This window comes from Quercus suber, unplaced genomic scaffold (assembly GCF_002906115.3).
Source record: "Quercus suber isolate HL8 unplaced genomic scaffold, Cork oak 2.0 scaffold_375, whole genome shotgun sequence".
NCBI classification, from domain to species: Eukaryota; Viridiplantae; Streptophyta; class Magnoliopsida; order Fagales; family Fagaceae; genus Quercus; species Quercus suber.
This window is the reverse complement of record NW_027069827.1, coordinates 481,458-500,952: the sequence shown is the minus strand read 5'-3', so window position 1 is coordinate 500,952 and position 19,495 is coordinate 481,458. Positions and strand designations below refer to the sequence as shown.

General features: G+C 34.2%; 2 protein-coding genes across 2 annotated transcripts; both read left to right on the top strand.

Moving 5' to 3' along the window:
• The first annotated feature begins 1,455 nt into the window (after positions 1-1,455).
• On the top strand, positions 1,456-9,549 carry LOC112025039 (protein NCA1). Its single transcript, XM_065760616.1, has 8 exons — positions 1,456-1,674; positions 2,587-2,991; positions 3,120-3,351; positions 3,604-3,749; positions 7,164-7,251; positions 7,353-7,499; positions 8,789-8,938; positions 9,019-9,549. The coding sequence occupies exons 2-8, from the start codon at positions 2,600-2,602 to the stop codon at positions 9,082-9,084; spliced, it is 1,221 nt and encodes a 406-aa protein (XP_065616688.1). The 5' UTR covers positions 1,456-1,674; positions 2,587-2,599; the 3' UTR covers positions 9,085-9,549.
• A 2,073-nt stretch (positions 9,550-11,622) lies between these two features.
• Positions 11,623-18,641, top strand: LOC112025038 (CO(2)-response secreted protease). Its single transcript, XM_024057691.2, has 11 exons — positions 11,623-11,820; positions 12,053-12,153; positions 12,265-12,362; positions 12,778-12,933; positions 14,673-14,784; positions 15,211-15,748; positions 15,841-15,941; positions 16,208-16,450; positions 16,905-17,019; positions 17,219-17,432; positions 17,945-18,641. Exons 1-11 carry the CDS (start codon positions 11,659-11,661, stop codon positions 18,496-18,498), a joined length of 2,394 nt encoding a protein of 797 aa, XP_023913459.2. The 5' UTR covers positions 11,623-11,658; the 3' UTR covers positions 18,499-18,641.
• The last annotated feature ends 854 nt before the right edge of the window (positions 18,642-19,495 follow it).

Sequence of the window (19,495 nt, the reverse complement as noted above, 5' to 3'; positions counted from 1 at the left end):
CAGAAGTGTTTAACTTAAAGGGCATTTGGCCGAACAAAGGTGGATATATATTGAGGAGTAGTGCTTCCAAAACCACTTCACTCACCTATTCATACAACCTAACAGCATGGAGGTCACAACAATACAAAAACAACTTAAAGAGGTCCTTAACCTTATAGAAGAAAAAAAAAAGTAATGTTGGAAAAACCCCTTTTTAATGAAAAAGTAGTGCAAGCAGCCTTTCAACTAGCGTCTCTAAAACCCATTGGATATGATGGCCTACCTGTGGCATTCTATCAAAAGTTTTGGTTCATGCTTAAGTTAAATGTCATCTCAATGGTGCGAGCCCTCTTTCAACCAAGTTTCTACTTAAGGTTCTGTTTGGAATGAAGGGAAAAAGAGAGAGGAGGGAAGGTAGTCAAAAAATCTTTGCTCCTCTCCCCCTATCTACCTCCATCCAAATATAACGTAAATCCTTATAATTGTTTATAACCCTAGTAGTAGTACTTAAACTATCGGCTTCCAAAGAAGTGTCACATTTTCTACTGATAAATTTTTACAATGTCTCTTATAAAATCATCTAAAAAATACTTGCCAATAGACTTAAGCCCATCATGGACAAATTGATTACCAACGTCTACAATGTCTTCACAGCAAATGACTCACAAGATCACCTTAGCCCATCAAATCTTTAAAAACCTAAAGAAGTGGGGAAAAAAGAAAAGAACAAAAGAAAGTGGGAGTATTGGGGTCTTGAAACTAAACATGAATAAAGTATATAATAGTATTAGTTTGAATCTCTTAAGGGTTATCCCACAAATAATGGGGTTTAATTTAACAACAAAAGGGTTAAGCTTAAGCATGTGATGTAATGTCTGACAGTTCACAGTAGTTTCCTACCATCCTAATAAATAGAAATCTTTCAAAATTTAAACATTTTCAAAACTACTAGGAGATTGAGACGAGAAGACATTTTCCTCTCATTTTGTAATTTGTTCCTTCTTTTGTGCAAGTGTCTTAATCCTATTCGTTTTTTTTTTTTCTTAAGAGATATCCTATTCCTTTTTTTTTTAACTAGTAGAAGAGAGACGACAACAAAAAAACTAGGGAATTGATTACTTAGTGTCTATTTGGAACAGCTTCTTTATTGAAACTGAAAACTTTTTGCTGAAAGTACCATATACAAAACTAAAAAATAGTTAAAATATTAAATAAATAATATCAAAAAATGCAATTAGATTCATGAATGGTAGCAAAAATAAGTTAAAATATAAATAAATAACTGAATTTTTAAGCCAATGCTAGAGGCACACTTATTATTATTTTAAGCTAGGAAGATCCGGTCCTCCTTTTTTATAGTCGCCTAGCAATCAAAAAAGAAGAAACATTTGGGGGGCATTTTGGAATATAACATAAATCCAAGGACTCATTAGAAATATATATCTTTGATAAATTAAAATCCATAAAAACCAAAAAGTGAGGTGGGGCATATGTTCTATTATTGCTGTAGCCAAGCCATCCACATCCACACCATTCATTCATCGGATTCATATTTTAAGCTATAATTTCCACTTCAACACCCATCCATTCTGATATTTTTCCACAACGAAAACGCCAACTAAGAAGATCAACAACAACAACAAAGAAAGAAGAACCTCAAAACATCGACCTTTAGGCCTTCAATCCAAAACCCAGGTCTCTCTTTCTCTCTCTTTTAATAATTTTGTTGATTCTTTCTAATCCTAAAAGCTCCACCTTCCAAAAGAAGCTTTAAGAAAAGAAGAGAAAAAAAAAAAAAAAAACTCATAAAGTATTATATGTGTGTGTGTATTTATTTTATTTGTTGTTAATATTATATGTTGATTGATAGAAACAATGTTATTGATTTTTTTTTCTGAGCTATGCCCATTATCACTGTTTATTTTGAGCTCACATGGAATCTCGAAGTTTTATCTGTCAAAGAAAGTACCAATGTCAATGAAAAAAGGTGATAAAATGAATGAATTGAATGAGATCAAGTTATGTTTCTGCTCAAGGCTTTATTTTGGTTTCTGGGTATTCAATAACTGGATTTGAATGTGAGAGTTCAAGACCCATGACCCATTTGGTGCCCTATAATTTTAAATATATTATTAGTTGCAATTAGGGAAAAAGGAAAAGATGTTAAATTGAGTGCTTTGATATTGGGTTGGTGTCCTTGTGTCCTAAGATTGGGGAGACAAGGTGAAGTTGTGACGGGTCTAGGCCCGGAATGTAGAAACATAAGAATACTGTGTGATCGGTTGAGATTGGGAAATTTGCAATCTTGACCTTAGATTGTTATGAGTGAATGAATTTATATGCTTTTCTGTGTAGGATTGAGGCTATAAGCTGTGGGTAGTTTGGTGAGACAACGTTGTAATATGGTGCAATAATTCATAGATTCTCTGGTTACTTTTTGATGTTTGTGTGTTTAGGAATAAACCCTTTTGAGGATGATTATAGATATTTTTCTGTGAATATATATATATATATATATATATATGTATATGTATATATTTGTTTGTATGTTTGGAAAATCATTATTTATAGAGGGTTTTTTTCTCGGGGTATTTTTTTGTGATACAGGTGGTTGGCCAAGATGACCCCTGTTTGCCCTTTTGTCAAAGCTGCTCGTCCAGACGAGATGAATTCCAAAAAACCAGGCGAAAATCTGAATAAACATCAGACCGAGACTGAGATCAAGACAAAGAAGGATGCAAGTGACTCTGCCACTGCTTCTCCAAAGTGCCCCTTTGGATTTGATTCCCAAAAGAAGGATGCAAATGACTCTGCCGCCGCTTCTCCAAAGTGCCCCTTTGGATATGATTCCCAAAAGAAGGATTCGAATGACTCTGCCACCATTGCTTCTCCGAAGTGCCCCTTAGGATATGATTCCCAATCGTTTAAGATAGGCCCCCTCAGCTGTATGGTCTGCCATGCACTTCTTTTTGAAAGCAGCAAATGCGTGCCTTGTTCTCATGTATATTGCAAGTAAGCTAATAATGGAAAGTTACATTTAGATTTATTTTCCTTTAATGAATCTTATACATTTATCCTTTTTTTTCCCGCTCATTCTGATATTATTCTTAATTTTCTAACAAAAATTTTACTGAAATCAGAGCATGTATATCACGCTTTAAGGACTGTCCACTATGTGGAGCTGATATTGAAAAGGTAGAAGCTGATTCAAATCTTCAGAGCATGGTTGATCGCTTCATTGAAGGTCATGCTAGAATCAAAAGGTCTCATGTTGGTACAGACAAAGAGGAAGTAGTAGGTGAGAATAAACCAGTCATATATGAAGATGTGTCTTTGGAGAGAGGTGCTTTCTTGGTACAACAAGCTATGAGGGTGAGTGTTTCTTGCTTTCATTTTGTTGCTAAGTTTTCCATTGTTATTTACGTAGATGATTAAGTTAGGGCAAGCCTTTTTAAATTATCAATTAATATCAATAATGGTAATGAAAAGAAAATTATTTTTTGAAATATTTGATACTTATACAGTAAGGAACTTCTTACTTCTTAAAATCAAACAAGATCCAAAAGTATTCAATACGTATAGTTTTTCTTCTATTTCAGTAGGCTGATGACTTTCCATTTGTAGGCATTTCGAGCCCAGAATGTAGAAAGTGCCAAATCAAGACTCACTCTATGTGCAGAAGACATCCGAGATCAGTTAGAAAGAATGGGCAACACATCAGAGCTTTGTTCTCAGCTCGGAGCAGTTCTGGGCATGCTTGGTGACTGCTGGTTCGTCCTTGATCTATACCTCCTCAGCTTTAGTATTGCATATATTGTTTTTTCTGTTATGGGTTTACACGCTAAAATATTGTGGTATTTGTCAACATTAGTGTATGGCACGGGACCTCCAGGCTTATTTGGGCCTTGAACCCCAGCTTTACAGTGTGGTCCATGGTCCCGACGCCCCTGTCAGAAGATGGGCTTAGGGCCTGCTAAGGCCATGGGCCCGAGCCTCATGTCACTATGCCCAGTCCAAAACCCGTTAAGCGAGCCATTGTAACATGTGCTCATCTTAGTTCACAGCCCGGGAGTTGCCTGGAAAATCACATCTCAGATGAGGGCATGAATGCTCGGGAGCGCTGTGTCCCGACGATGCGATATCGTCTTGGGGAGTATCGTTGCCGAACATCCCTCCTGAGGTGGGAACCAGTTCCAATGCCACTCTTACCACACCCCTGATGCAGGACAACCTAGGCTTCCCACCTAGATTAGTCCTACCGAAGAACACCCACTCCCAATTAAACACCCACTTAAGGATAACGACATTGGACCTCCTTTCCCACTAACCACAAAAGTAATCATAACTCCCCACTAATTCTTGGCTATAAATATGAAGAAGCTAAGGAAGAATGGGGGTTGTTGAAATGTTCTGAAGGAAATTGAGAGTAGGAGTGAGAAAGTATCAGCCTAGTGCAGCAAAAATAGAGAGACAGAGTAAAATAATTCAGAGGGAGAGGCAGTTCTGTTGGGTCTCTGTATAAGGAACTACCCAAAGTAGGAAATCCAAACCCATATTACAAATAGATTGTGAGCCCAAGTGAGGCTCGGCCCATCTTCCTCAATTTTGTATTAGCATACTTGAATCAAGCTTACCTGCAGCATGGGAAGTGTTTGAGACTAACAACAATTATATGTTTTGCACAACAATGAGATTTTCAGTAATTTCTCCATGAAGGTGATGAATAGGAACTGACATGTATACATAGAGGGATCATGCTACAGTACACCCCTTTTTTTGTGTGCATGTACCCTGTATTTGCTTTGTGGGGTTCAGATAAGCCAAGATTAGGTAGGTATGGTAAATATAAAAAAAGAGAGTAAAGTATCTATTGTAGACATAGAGACATGGTAAATGACTGAATTGGTCAAAGCTTCCTTTCCAACTTTGGTAGACTGAGAAGTTCCTATCCTCAATTCAACTAAGGCCTATTCCCCATTAAATTGGGGTCAGTTATGGATTCTTCTCAACTAATTAGAATCAACTAGAAACTTGTTACTTAGAATTCACGCTCTTCTTTGTATAATTGTATTGGACTGGAAGACCAATATAATTTCTACGATTATAATCTTTAGTGAAGCATAATATTTGAGTACATTTTAGACACTCTAATTTGTTGAAGTTGACCATTAACTGTCAAGGTTAAGGGCATTGCAGATTTATGAGCTGCTCGGAATTGTTGGAAAAAGATGATACAAGCAGCTATAAAACGAAACAAGAGAAGAAAATATTTTTATGATAACCATTTGACAGATGGACTCTTACAAATTGTTGAATAGCCTTTGTAGAGACCATTTCTCTCTCTGGATGAGGGAAGTCAATTGGATGAAATGTGCATTGAAAAACCATAGAAAGATAAAATGGTTGTCTGAAGACTGAGCCAACAATGAGAAAGAAAGGAATTGAGTAATAGTTGCTTTCTAACGTCCTATTGTGAACTGAAACAGAATTTGATATGCACCTTTTACACTGGGTCTTACAGAACTGTCACATTATCACATGCATTGAGGTTTACTTTATCTAAAGATAAAAAAGTTTGAGGCTGCTAGGCACTTTGTACTGAACCTTTCTGAAGTCATGAGAAATGAGTTTGGCTAGGTGACCTTGTATTTTCCTTTTGGGGTTCTGATAATGTACACAAGGAAACTGCTTTTCCTTTTAGTCCACTGGAATAGGATTAAACTTTGGGTTCACTCAAGAATCTAGACCTTATTATCTCTAAAAACCCCAATCCCTAGTGAGAGTGGGATGGAACAATTGAATTTTTTTATGTCAGTGAGCCTAATAGCTTAAGCATTTGATGCTGATGGTTTTAGATATGGTAGTAGAGCTAGGTTGTCTATGAGGTCCTTGATTTAAGTGTTGGTGGCCCTCTTTTTATTAGTTTCTCTGTTATGCATGTGCAAGTCCCATTTTTGGTTCAATATGGATGGGCATAAATGTGAGGGGGTGTTAACATTATTGCATTCCTTTTATGGCCGCATTTGGAGTCATTCATCACAAACATAACACAAACAATGCAGCAGGATGAGTGCCACTTCTGCATATTTGGTGGTTGCACTCATACACTACACCTCATCTCCAATAAAGGCTTTCAAACCTTTTTCCATACCAGTAGACCGAGAGGCCATTGGTAACACAAAAGTTGTCTATGCTTAATAGTACAATTTTGACTATTGCATTTAGCTTTCAAAAACTAACATTTTGTAAGCTGATTTATTACTGGAGCATCATCTGGACTGTGCTTATGTTTTATTTATGTAGTGAAGATATGTATTGATGTCCTAGTGGCTTTTAAACTTTGCATGTCCTTTCTGCTTTTAAACTTTGCATCTCCTTTCTGCAATAACAATCTTCTTGAAGAAATTAACTGGAATTCTATTTATAATTTATGAATCATGGACACTTGAAACTCCTAGATGTGTCTAAGTCGAACACAAACACTCTAGGGACACTCCAGTGACACACGTATGCACTTTTTTAAGCCGTATATATTGTGACAAATGAGATGAAGTTCATATAATAACTTCACCATATCTTCATGTAATTTTACTCTGTTGATGCTTTTTTTTTTTTTTAAAATAAAAAATTAATGTAATATATACCTAAAATATAGATTTATTTATTAATTAGTTAATTGTCATGTGCCTGCCATATCGTATCCAAAATTTTGAAGAAATACCTTGTTGCCATGTCTGTATCATATCATTCTCATATCCCATGTCCATGTCCATACTTCCAAGTTCATATTTTTTTCCCCCTGATAAATAAACATTTTGTAAAGAAGAAATGGGCATAGCCCACTTTCTGACTTTCATCTGAGGCTTACATATTAAAATAAAAATAATAATAAAGTGGATAATCTCACTGCAATTGATACAATCTGTGGAGAATTCAAGAAATAAAGAACTGCTATGACAGCCAGAGAGAGGAAAAACAAACCAGATCCATGGGAGAGAGCTTTAAGGGCATTTTCAACTCAACATCAAACATAAAAACGACTAATCAATTGCTCTGTATGTGTGGGCATGCATGTGCATGTGTGTGTGTTAACCCGCTCTCTTCATGATGTCTTCCTATAAGATGGATCTTGATTCCTGATGTTTTTATGATAAGTTGATTTTAACTTATTGTATTTATTGCAGTCGAGCACTGGGAGATGCTGGTTCTGCCGTCTCTTATTTTGAAGAGAGTGTTGAATTTCTTTTAAAATTGCCAAAGGATGATCTGGAGGTTCGCATAACAACCTTTATTGTGTAATATTGGCATTATATTTATCACTTTACCATGCTTGTGCTAATTATTGTTGTTTTTTTTTATGGTGCCCTCAACAGATTACACATACACTTTCAGTTTCACTTAATAAAATTGGAGATCTGAAATATTATGATGGAGACCTACAAGCTGCAAGGAATTACTATTTTCGGTCTCTAAATGTTCGTCGTGATGCCATCAAGCATCATTCAAATGTTCCATCCCAGGTCTGCAACCACTTTGAGCCTATCTCACTTAAAATCAATGTATAGTTTGACCTCAGTTACTAATTTAATTGTGAAACAAATATCTTGTCAAGTTCTGGAGTGAAAACTATGGATTCTTGCAAGCAATTGCTGACCTGCTGAAGTGAAAACTATTAGTCTCAATGGGATATTGTTATAGATGTTTTCATCCACTGGCAAAGAATGCAGAGATTTGTTTGGAGGGAGGTCCTTTGGCTTATAAGAAGTATCTTGAGTTTTTCCTCTGAAGAAAGGATTAGCCTTTCACATAATTTTTTGTGTTATTGGTCAGTGCTTGCTTGGTTTGAACTGGCTGGTAAAAGAGGACTCAGGTTTTCTGGAGGAATAATCAATGCTAAAGCCCTTTTGGAACTTGGCCTTTTTTTGTTTCCTTTTTTGCTAAATGCCCTTCCGGAATTTGTCCAGTTGTAGGCAAGTATAATTAGGATTTACCATCTCCTTCCTAAAAGAACTACACTGGATGTGATGATAATGCAAGTTTCTGCAGCATATTTGGTGAGAGTAGAGGTGGGTGGAGATAGCCCTGGCTTGTGGCATGAGGAGTGTAAGAATTTAGAGTGTGGCCTTTGTCAGAATAGGAAATATCTCACTCTTTCCCCAATTTGGTGGTGGAAGCTTTCCTATAGTGGTTGATTTTATTTTGCATCATCCAACTGTAAATGGTGAAGTGGTTTATTCTATTCATCAGTCTTTGTTAAATGTAGTGGATTAGGTAGTGTGTCTTGCACATATTTGATGTGGAGTAGTTTACTTTTGGATCTAAAATTGATTGAATTTGGTGGGGCAAGGTTAAAGAATGCTAAAGTAGGGGACTCTGCAAGATTCTTAAAAAAATAAAATAAAAAATACCTGCACAAAATACTGTTAGAAGTTTTATATTGATTTGGTTTTTCCCATTGATGTTTTTACCGGCCTAAACTTTTAAGCTTTTGTTGTTTGTTATTCCCTTATTACGTGTTAAACTAATAAGCCTTCTTCTGTTAGACATACATACATGCATACATTCTCTCTCTCTCTCTCGTGTTCACAATTTGTTTTCAACATGAACACTGTTAAGTTTTTTTTTTTTTTTTTTTTTGGGGGGGGGGGGGGGGGGGGGTTATCCTTCACAGATTTACTTCTCTGTAAAACTGCAATTTTAGATTGAATCCTTTGATATTGCAAAGTTGAAATTGTCTCTACCAAAATTATTTCAGTTTCTGCCTTTTGCTTCGTGCAAATTTGAAAATCATTGCTTATTATGATTACAGATTCTCGATGTTGCTGTTTCCCTCGCAAAAGTTGCGGATGTGGACAGGAGTGTAGGAAATGAGGATGTGGCAATTGGTGGATTTCAAGAAGCTATAAAATTGTTGGAATCTTTGACATTGAACTCTGAAGACAGCAGTCTTGAGCAACGGGTAAGGTTCCCTTCTTGACTTTGTTATGTAATGAGTTTGGATCCTGAAAAAGTTATTTATATATTGTTTCCACTTTGCAGCGACTTTCAGTGCTCGGGTTCCTTAACAACCAACTTGCAGAGAAACAACCAGAGACAACTCTCTGAGGTCAGGCCCCCCCCCCCCCCAAACTAATGAAAATAAAAAATAAAAAACACTTCAAATAAAGTGGCTGTATCTGTATCCCCGAGAGCTTACGTTTGTACTAGATAAGCTCAGTTTAGCAAAAGCATTCCCCTGAAGATTAAGAGCTTTCATAGTAAAGATTACACATTCCTAGAGCACAATGTGGCTGGTGATGCAATGCAGATGGCCTTATTCTAAGTAGCAAGATCAGTTTGTGTGTCTGGATCCATTCTTTATTGCCCTTGAAGTGATTCCTGGTTATGTTAGCTTGGATCCTTTTCTCTGAACCCCTTGATGCTTTTTTTCTTTTTCTTTTTTTTTGGTGTACAAGGACCAGTTTACTGGGATCTTCCCCTGTAAGTGAGTTTGATTGTAAGCTTCATTGTACAATTCTAATAAACTATAACAATAAACTAGATGTACATATTAACTTTGTGAACTTGAAATTGGCTGTCATGTAAAAGCAAAAATACGGTATCAACACATAGCCTTAGCACTTGATTGTAGTCAAAATGATGACACAAGATCTCTGTGTGAGGCTACAATAATTGCTTTAAATTAGTCACCACTAACTCCAAAAGGCAGGGGCATTTATTCTGTCATTATCTTAAGCAATTTTTTGGAAATGGAACTAAATCGTATGACGCAAAAAGAGCATGTTTGGCAAGTGGATGCAGTTAGTGCATTTGAAAGCATTCATAATTATAACTGTTTTGTGAATGTAATGTAATTACTTTTTTCCTTTTTCTTTTTTTTTTTTTCTTTTTTTGATAAGTAATGCAAATACTTTTTGCAGAACAGAAAAGGTGAAGAATCATCTGTTGTAATATTTGTGCCTGAAAATCGTCATACTAGATTCTAGATGCACATTATTTGAGCTTAAAAAATGTTCTGATAACATGTAAAAGGATTTTGGTTAAGAAAACTAGGGATTTCATCAACCCAAAGGTGAAGACTGATGAAGTGCAGCTTAGCAGTATAGTGTTGAACAAACCAAATTTTGGATAGAAACCACATAGCATAATTGCCTATGTTGAAGATATTATGGTCTAAGAAATCTACACTATCATTGTACGCCCATGATCCAAGTATTTATAGAGCAAGCAAAGTAATCTTGTTTTTTATTTGCAGTACAAATTGTTGAAAAAGAATAATTACAAATTGAGTGTTTCCCAAATCCAGCAGCCTAATGATATGGAGACAAGAGGGAGACATGTTTGGATTTAGACTGTTTATTCTTATTAACAATTCATTGAACAATAGAGTGTGTTTTTGCATGCAAAGTTGTCACACAACAACCATGATTCCTTGCCGAGTCTCTTCATAAAGTCACTACTCAAAGTCATAGTTAAGAAGCTGTTCGCATCTACATGGATTAAAAGGTTGATTTTTGATGGAGCTGTTTTCATATAGGGGCAAAACTTGTTCATCCTTCAAAGAAACCAATACAAAAGAAGAAGCCAGGAATAAAGATGTAGATTCATTAAACAAAATAACACGTAAAGGAGAAGAAAATAATGGAGAGAGAGAGAGAGAGAATAAAGGGAAATAAAGAAGAAAATTTCACATGCCTGTAGTGTTGAGGCATGTAAGGCTTCTTCTTCTGCTACTCTTTTACAAAAGAAGAGACTTGGTTACTTGCATTTCAAGTCTATGAATTGCCTTTTTCATCAACTTGAGAAATACTGAAAAAGAAATGGTAGGCATCTATTCAATTGAGAATTCTTTTGTTTTGTTTTGTTTTTCTTTTTCTTTTTCTTTTTATATGTAGAGAAGTTGAGGAAGCATTGTTCCAAAGGAATAGGAGCACTAGATATTAATTTATTCAAAAGCAAATTGAGTTTGAGGACTTCTCTATCTCTCTTACTATAGGTGACACAAAGCCTACTGTCCTTCTCTTATGGTGGTAGTAATAAAGCTAGCAATTGCCTCAATCTAGAATTTTTCCGCAAATATATATATATATATATATCTAAAAAATCTAAAAAATGTCCTATTTAGTTATTAAGTAATGAACTAATTGTTCACTAAAAAAATGTCAACTTTATAATCATAATAATTATTGATTCTATCTCCGGTTTCCCACTCTCTAGTCTCTATACCTTATCTTTCACAATTGCTTATCCTATACTCCCATATCTAACTTGTACTTAATCAAAACTAGTAGAGAAAAATGCATGTTTCAAAGGAGGCATCATAGCTTATATTTTCCCCTAGAAAGAAGGTAGAGGAAAGAATGAAAAGAGAAGAAGTATCAGCCTCTGAAAATTCTTTATTTAATTATTGATTTTTTTGATAGGACCCTGAAAATTCCTTAGTTGGTGGGTCAAATGTATATAGACTTGGTCACTAGGGGACCTACAATAGGGGGTGGTACACACTAACAATAATGACAAATTTATAATGCATGTAGGTGAAACTTAGAATAAACAAATAAAGAAAAGAAAAGACACAGAAACAAAAGAATAACCAAATAAGCTTTTACACTTCATGATCAAGTTTCCTTCAACTAAAAGCCTTCACTTTCAAAACAGGGCCTACAAATAGGTGGTTGCATGAGCAAGTCATTTTCATTCACTTATGTAGAAAGTAGAAACATAAAACACACTTCACTCCTTATCCCATCTTCAATGGCTTCCCTTCTGCAAATCCTCCATTTCCTATCCATAACTTGCCTTCTCTTCTGTGGTGTTGCTACATCAAATCAAATTCCCAAGGTAAATTTCGAATTGGGTTTGCATCAAAATTATAGTTTTCTCATTGCTTCACTTTTATGCTTGGTTGCTGATAAAATCATAAAATGGAGTGGTCTTTGCATTAAGCTCTTCGAACTTAATTATATGGCAGTTTACATTTTTTTGGGTACCTTGCTAGTAATGGTAATTGACAACTCAATATGTTCATTCATTGTGATCTCTACCTGTAAAATTTTGTTGTGTTTCTTGGCAGCCTTATGTCGTTTACATGGGAAGTTCGGCATCAAATAATGATGAACATGTTCAAACTGCAGAGTCAGCTCATTTGCAATTATTGTCCTCCATTATTCCAAGGTTGTCATCAATTATCAATATCATAATCTTTGTCATCTGTTATATGTATATGCCATTTCTTTGTCTCATTAGTCTAACTAGTTATTTACTTTTTTCTTTCTTTTGGGGCAGTGAAGAGAGTGGGAGAATATCATTAATCCACCATTACGATCATGCTTTCAAAGGGTTCTGTGCCATACTTACTGAGACTGAAGCTTCTATATTATCTGGTAATTACTCATTCTAACTTTTTTTTAATAAATATTTTTCCCGCTTTTTATATTCTTTGGTTAAAACAAGAAGGCATCTTTGGGTTTGTAGCTTGTATAACCTAGTACTATAAAGTATTAAGAAAAAAAGCAACAAAGGTTCTGATAGTAATTTGGTAAAAGGACCTGTATAATTTCTCTAATGATAAATGTATCTCATTCCAGAGTTATTTATAATTGAATGTCATAGGCTAAGATTTCAATGGACTTAAAATTTGGACTTAAAAAAAAAAAAAACTGTGAAAGAAACATTCATACTTGAGCAAAACTTTGTACATTTTTTTTTTTAGTTTGTACTGAAATTTTGTTTTTTCTTTTTTTAATCCTTAAACTGAACTAAATTCTAAATACATTTGAATTGGAATTGTGAAAGCAGGCCAAAGTAATATAGTATCAGTCTTCCCTGATTCTGTTCTTGAACTCCACACTACACGTTCCTGGGATTTCTTGGCAGCAGAGTCAGGCGTACGAGCAAGCCCAAGATATAATAAGCGTGTACCAAGTGATGTTATAATTGGGATGGTAGACACAGGTAAGTTTCATTTGCTTTCAAATTAACCACTTCATTTAAGGAACATAAATAAATAACCATCAAATGGGGTGAGAAAAAAGCCTCTTTATTTATTTTTTTATTTTTTATTTTTTGTGGATGATTGGGTTTGATTTCATAGATCCAAATTAGTGACTTCTATTTTATGACTTATTGCCCCTAAGTAATTATACTGTATGTATTGAAACATCCATCATTTGTTGATGTTGAAAATTGAAATTATAAGTTGTATAATAATTTTTCCAAAAGACCAAAAGAAAACGTGTGACACAATACTTTGAAGTGTTTATTTTCATAAGAGGAAGAAAAATTAGTGCGTAACTACAGGGTTAGCCGACAATGGAGTTGCCAAAATTGACCCAAAATGTGTGTGTGTATATATATATTCATTTTAAATAATAATAATAATAATAAACATATATTGAAAAGAGATTAAAATAATGTGGTATCTTTAAAAAGAAGTTCTTAATAACTAAGAAGAAGTCAAAGAAGTTCTTGAGTCAAAGCTACATATTTGCAGATTATTGGTCATTCTACTCAAGCTTAGCTCAAGATTATTGGCTCATAAGAATCAGAACAATCCATTACTTGTCTCAAAACATAATTAAATGAAATTTTCACAACATTGCTTAATTTTTTTTTTTAATTTCTTTAAAAACAGCTACTTAAAATGTTTAACATTAACTATTATTTATTATTTAGAGAATTTGTACTAAAGAATTTACATAAATTCATTGGAACTTGTTTAGCATTAACTGTAATTTGTTTACACAAATTAAAAATGTATATATTAGAATGATAAAAACCAAAAAAAAAAAAATTAGACTTCTAGAAACTCTGACAACATTATAATAAGTTAACAAATAGTTAAAAAGTTTCATTTTATATAATATCTAGTTGTTATCTCGTACAATGCACAAGAAAGTTCAATAAAAAAATATTTATATATGATACATAATTTAATTAGAATTTTTTTTAGAGAAGATCAAATATAAGTTAATAAGAGAAAGTTTGATAAAAAAATATATTTATAAATGATACTTAGTAATTAATAAATAATATTTAATTTTAAATAAAAAAATTAGGAAATAAAATGCATAATTTAATTATAAATGATACTTAGTAATTAATAAATAATATTTAATTTTAAATAAAAAAAATTAGAAAATAAAATGCATAATTTAATTAAAAAAAATTTTTAGCAAGATCAAGTCTAATTTAATAATTTGTTTATTGTTGGGTTGCATAATTCAAAAAGGCGGTGATTTTTTAATCTTTTTATTAAAAAAATTTAAAAAAAAAAATTGAGAATTAGATGTTGATTAATCTAGTTAATTTAGATAAACATATTTAACACTATGTGTAACTCTAAAAGCATTAGTTGCATGAGAAAAAATGTGGACTGTCAAAAGGTTTTGTTGTTATGTGGCCTACATTTGATTAATTTACATTTACTGTTGAAAACTATATCTTTTCTACTAGAGAATCCTAGGTTAACCCTAGACTAACTCATGTTTAGTTTGTTTGATCTACAAGTATATGGATCTACAATTAATTTGGATCATTTGGGTCATAATAGCTCTAACTACACACACACACACACAATGCTTCACTTTCTTTTTTTTTCTAGTCTTAACATCTCTAGACTATGGATAATTACTGGTTTAATACAAAAAAATTAAACTGAAATATTCATCTTTGTATGTGAATTTGTTCTCAAGGGATATGGCCGGAGTCTCCAAGTTTCAATGATAAGGGAATTGGAAAAATTCCTGCACGATGGAAAGGAGTTTGCATGGAGGGACCTGACTTCAAGAAATCCAATTGTAATAGGTAAATCATATGTTCTCTTATTCAATCAACCAACGAGTAGTCAAGGTTGCTCTCTCATTGTGTTTCCCTATTCACTCAATGACTTCCAATAAATTTAGGGGGGCAAAACAGCTAGTCAAAAGTGCTATAAATACTTGTCAAAAAATGAAAATCCAATAAATACATGGGATTGTGACAGAATTTTCATGAGACTTGTTTAAATCACTTAATGAGCCATGTTGTTAAAGTACGTGTCGATGATAATATGATTGACTTGTACTGGGTTGGAGGGCTTTCCTTGAAAACTGTCTAGTGTATGGCTCAAAAAAGAACTGTTGCAAAAATGCATGACATGAGAAGAAAGAGAGCACAATACTTGAATTTATGTTGACTATTTATTTATGTAAATCCATTGGTGAGACACTATGCTTTTTGGCTACATTATAGGAAGTTAATAGGAGCAAGATACTACAACATTCCACTGGCATCCAATGAAAACAAGGCCAGTCCAACTAAAGCCACTGGCTCACCGAGGGATTTTGAAGGCCATGGGACTCATACTGCATCTACAGCAGCTGGTGCCTCAGTTGTCAATGCTAGTTATTATGGCTTAGCACGAGGCACTGCAAGGGGCGGCTCTCCTTCAGCTAGGATTGCAGGCTACAAGGCATGCTCAGAAGAAGGATGCATGAGTTCGACCATATTGAAGGCCATTGATGATGCAATTAAAGATGGAGTAGACATAATATCAATTTCCATTGGGATGAACTCATTACTTCAATCTGATTACTTAACTGACCCCATAGCCATTGGTGCATTTCATGCAGAGCAAATGGGGGTCCTGGTTGTTTGTTCTGCAGGGAACGAAGGTCCTGATCCTTACACCATTGTTAATACGGCTCCATGGATCTTTACTGTTGCAGCTTCTAATATTGATAGGGATTTTAAGTCTACTGTGCTTCTTGGAAATGGGAAAACTTATCAAGTAAGATATTTTTATGAAATATTCAAGCTTATCATGCTTCATCTTTAGTTATTTTCTGCGATCTAACTTTTGTTTCATTTATGTTTTCCTAGGGATCTGCCATTAGTCTCTCAAACCTCACCTATGCAAAGACATATCCACTTGTTTTTGGAAATGATGTTGCTGGTAGTTATGTCCCTATGTATGAAGCGAGGTACTTGTGGATCATTATTCTGTGTGTGTTTTTGATTGAATATACACTTTCAAAATATCAAATTGCCAAACAAGATTTATTATATTGCCAACCTCAAATAATTAGAAGTCAAACCACAACTAATATAATTCCACTCTTCTGCTCTACTGCTTCTCTTAGGAACAACTGTAAATGCAATGACAATTGCAATTGTAATCCCTTCAAAATGATCTTCTTTTTTTGCCATCACCCTGTGAATTACAAGTCCTCTTCATATTAAACTGCAGAAATTGTCGTCCTGGATCTTTAGATCCAAAGAAAACTGCAGGCAAGATTGTTGTTTGTGTTGACGATGACCCAACTATTTCAAGGCGAATCAAGAAACTAGTGGTAGAAGATGCAAAAGCCACAGGGATGATTTTGATCAGTAAGATTCAGAGAGGTGTATCATTTGATTCAGGCACTTTCCCATTTTCAGAAGTTGGCAATGTTGAAGGATTACAGATTCTTAAATACATTAATTCTACCAAGTAAGCATTTTACTAGATTTATTTATTCCATACATGTTGAGGATATTTTTTTTTTAAAATTTTATTTTGTTCTTCTCCATCTTGCTCTCTTTTCTTTCTTTTTCACTCAACGTGATCATTTTTCAAGCTGTTTATTTGGCTTGTCTATATACCATGGAGTTTAATTTAAGACTTCACAAAAGTTTCTACCAATAAGAATTGTACATTTTAAATGCTAAATTCAATATTTTAGGGATGCATCATGTAGATGCCATACTTGAAATTCAATATTGGAGCATTCCTCAAGGAAGCATCTAAAAATAAAATTAGGGTCTTTCAATCTAAATTTTTACTCTGTGTCTAGAAAATCCAAAATCCCTATGATCTAAATATCCCAACAATAATGTCATTCAATGTCCATCCCAGAATATGTTGAAATGGACTTAAACACTTTCATTCTGTTCCCCTATGATAGGAATCCAAGAGCAACAATCCTTCCAACAATAGAAGTTCCAAGATCTAAACCTGCACCTGTTGTTGCATATTTTTCAGCCAGAGGTCCTTCACCCCTTACGGAAAACATCTTAAAGGTAATTTTATTTTTTGCGCAACTTACAATATATAAATATAGATGCTTCTGCTCAAATCTATGTCACATAATGTACAGTCTCATTCTAGCCAACATATTTATATGTGTGCATTCAGCATGCATTCATGCATATTTAACATAATGTGCTAGCATACTTTTCTTACATTAACCATAGTCTAATGTTAGTTTTGATAGTGCAGCCTGATATAATGGCTCCAGGAGTGGCCATTTTAGCTGCCACAATTCCAGAAAGAGAACCTAGGAATGTTCCAATAGGTATGAAGCCATCCCAATTTGGCATAAAATCTGGAACATCAATGGCTTGCCCACATGTAACAGGCGCAGCTTCACTGGTTATGTCAGTGCATCCTGGATGGACTCCTTCCATGATCAAATCAGCACTTATGACAACAGGTATTTTTTTTTTAATGTTGGAAATTCACCAAGATTCTCCTTTGCAATTATCAAACTTAATATTTTTGGTAGTATTGCTTTAATTCGAGTGCATAACTAAGCTCAATGACATTATTAACAGAAATTTGCATTTAAAGGTCTGTAATGTTCCTTCAACAAGATTTTCAAATAGTGCTAATAAATACAATTTAAGAAAATGAATCTAGGAGTCACAACATGTTTCACAATTGTTGATATGTCAATTTGTTAATAATAAACAATAAATTAGCATTAGTGGTAAGCCTATATGAAAATAAATAATAATTTGCCAATTTAGCAGCTATGAGAAATGTTATGTTTGTAGCATTTCTGATTTAAGAAATCGAAAAGTTCATCAAATTCATAAGAGCTGCGTTGCTTCAAGGCAATCTGACATCACTAAGTTAGTTTATATTTCAGAATACTCCAAGTTAGATAAAAATGCTCATAAAAAGTGGTGGTTTCATTAATTTGTTCTTTTTCTTACTTTGCAGCAAGCTTGTATAATAATATGAGGAAACCTTTGACAAACAATTCAAATAAATCAGCAAATCCACATGAGATGGGGGTTGGAGAATTAAGTCCACTCAAATCTCTCAATCCAGGATTGGTCTTTGAAACCACAACACAAGATTATCTTCAATTCCTTTGTCATTTTGGTTATTCACAGAAGATAATAAGATCCATGTCAAACACTAACTTCAACTGTCCAAAGAACTCCACTGAGGAACTCATCTCAAATATCAACTACCCATCTATCTCTATAGGTATTCTTAGTAGACATCATCAAACTGCCAAAACAATACAAAGAACTGTGACCAATGTGGGACTCTCAAATACCACATACATTGCTAAGGTGCATGCTCCTATGGGATTAGTGGTCAAGGTGTTTCCTAGGAAGCTTGTGTTTTTCAAGGGTGTGACAAGGTTGTCTTACAAAGTCTCATTCTTTGGCAAGGAAGCTCCTAGTGGTTACAATACTGGGTCTATTACATGGCGCGATGGTCGACATTCTGTCCAGACAGTGTTCACAGTGAATGTTGAATAATTAGCAAGTGCTACTTAAAGAAAATAAATTTTGAAAAAAATTAGTAGAAATTTTGAAATGATTTTTCTTTCAAGTATGCATCATCTATTTTTTGGTGAGCTCATATTTATTACATCAATACAATAATAGAGTTGGATGTGTTAGAGGGAGGATGTTGGATTGCATTAGATTAACAAATGCATAAATTGTTTTGGAGGGGACTTCATTGCCAAGAATGGAAGATCGTGGTATTTCTAAAGGAGCGTTTAGGGTTCAAATCTATCATCCTCCAATTAACAAAATATTTAAAAATAAATAAGTAAATAAATAAATAAAAAGAGTTCACTTTATTGTTTAAGAAGCTCAATGGATATAAAAATAAAAATTATGCACCACACCAGAATGTTTGCAAACAGATATGAAACTAAGTTAATCGATTGTAAATTATTAGATATTAAACTATTCAGTTTCCTCTCTCCCAAATATCGAATTATTTAAATAAAAAAAATCAAGATCATCTTCTTTGCTTCTTTTTTTCTCCCCTCAAGAAGAGGGTGGGGGAGAATTTTTTTTTTTTTTTTTTTTTTTTTCAGTGAGAAGGAGGGGTAGGAAGGAGGGGGACTTACAAGGTAGAGCCGTGTGGGAGCTGGACCTCCCAATTTGGACGGTTGACAGCCCAAAATTCTAAGGAAAATGGGCTTGAATCTTGATAGTTACCAAATTGAAAAGAAAAGAAATTGGTCCTTTTCTCCCACATAGTATGTTGTAAGTTGAGAGTGATTGGGACCTTTTTTTTTTTTTTTGGGGTACAGGGTGAATTGGACTTATAATGATATGAAGAGTTACCAGCAAAAAAAAAAATTCAGAATACTCATTTTGAGGTGGATTTGAAACTAATATCATACTCAGCATACATGCAAAGAAATTAGTCTTAGACATTAGTCATTGCATTGAAAGCCCCAGAAGAGTTAACAAGAACATTAGTCTTTGCAGTACACAGGAACACCAAAAGTCTTGA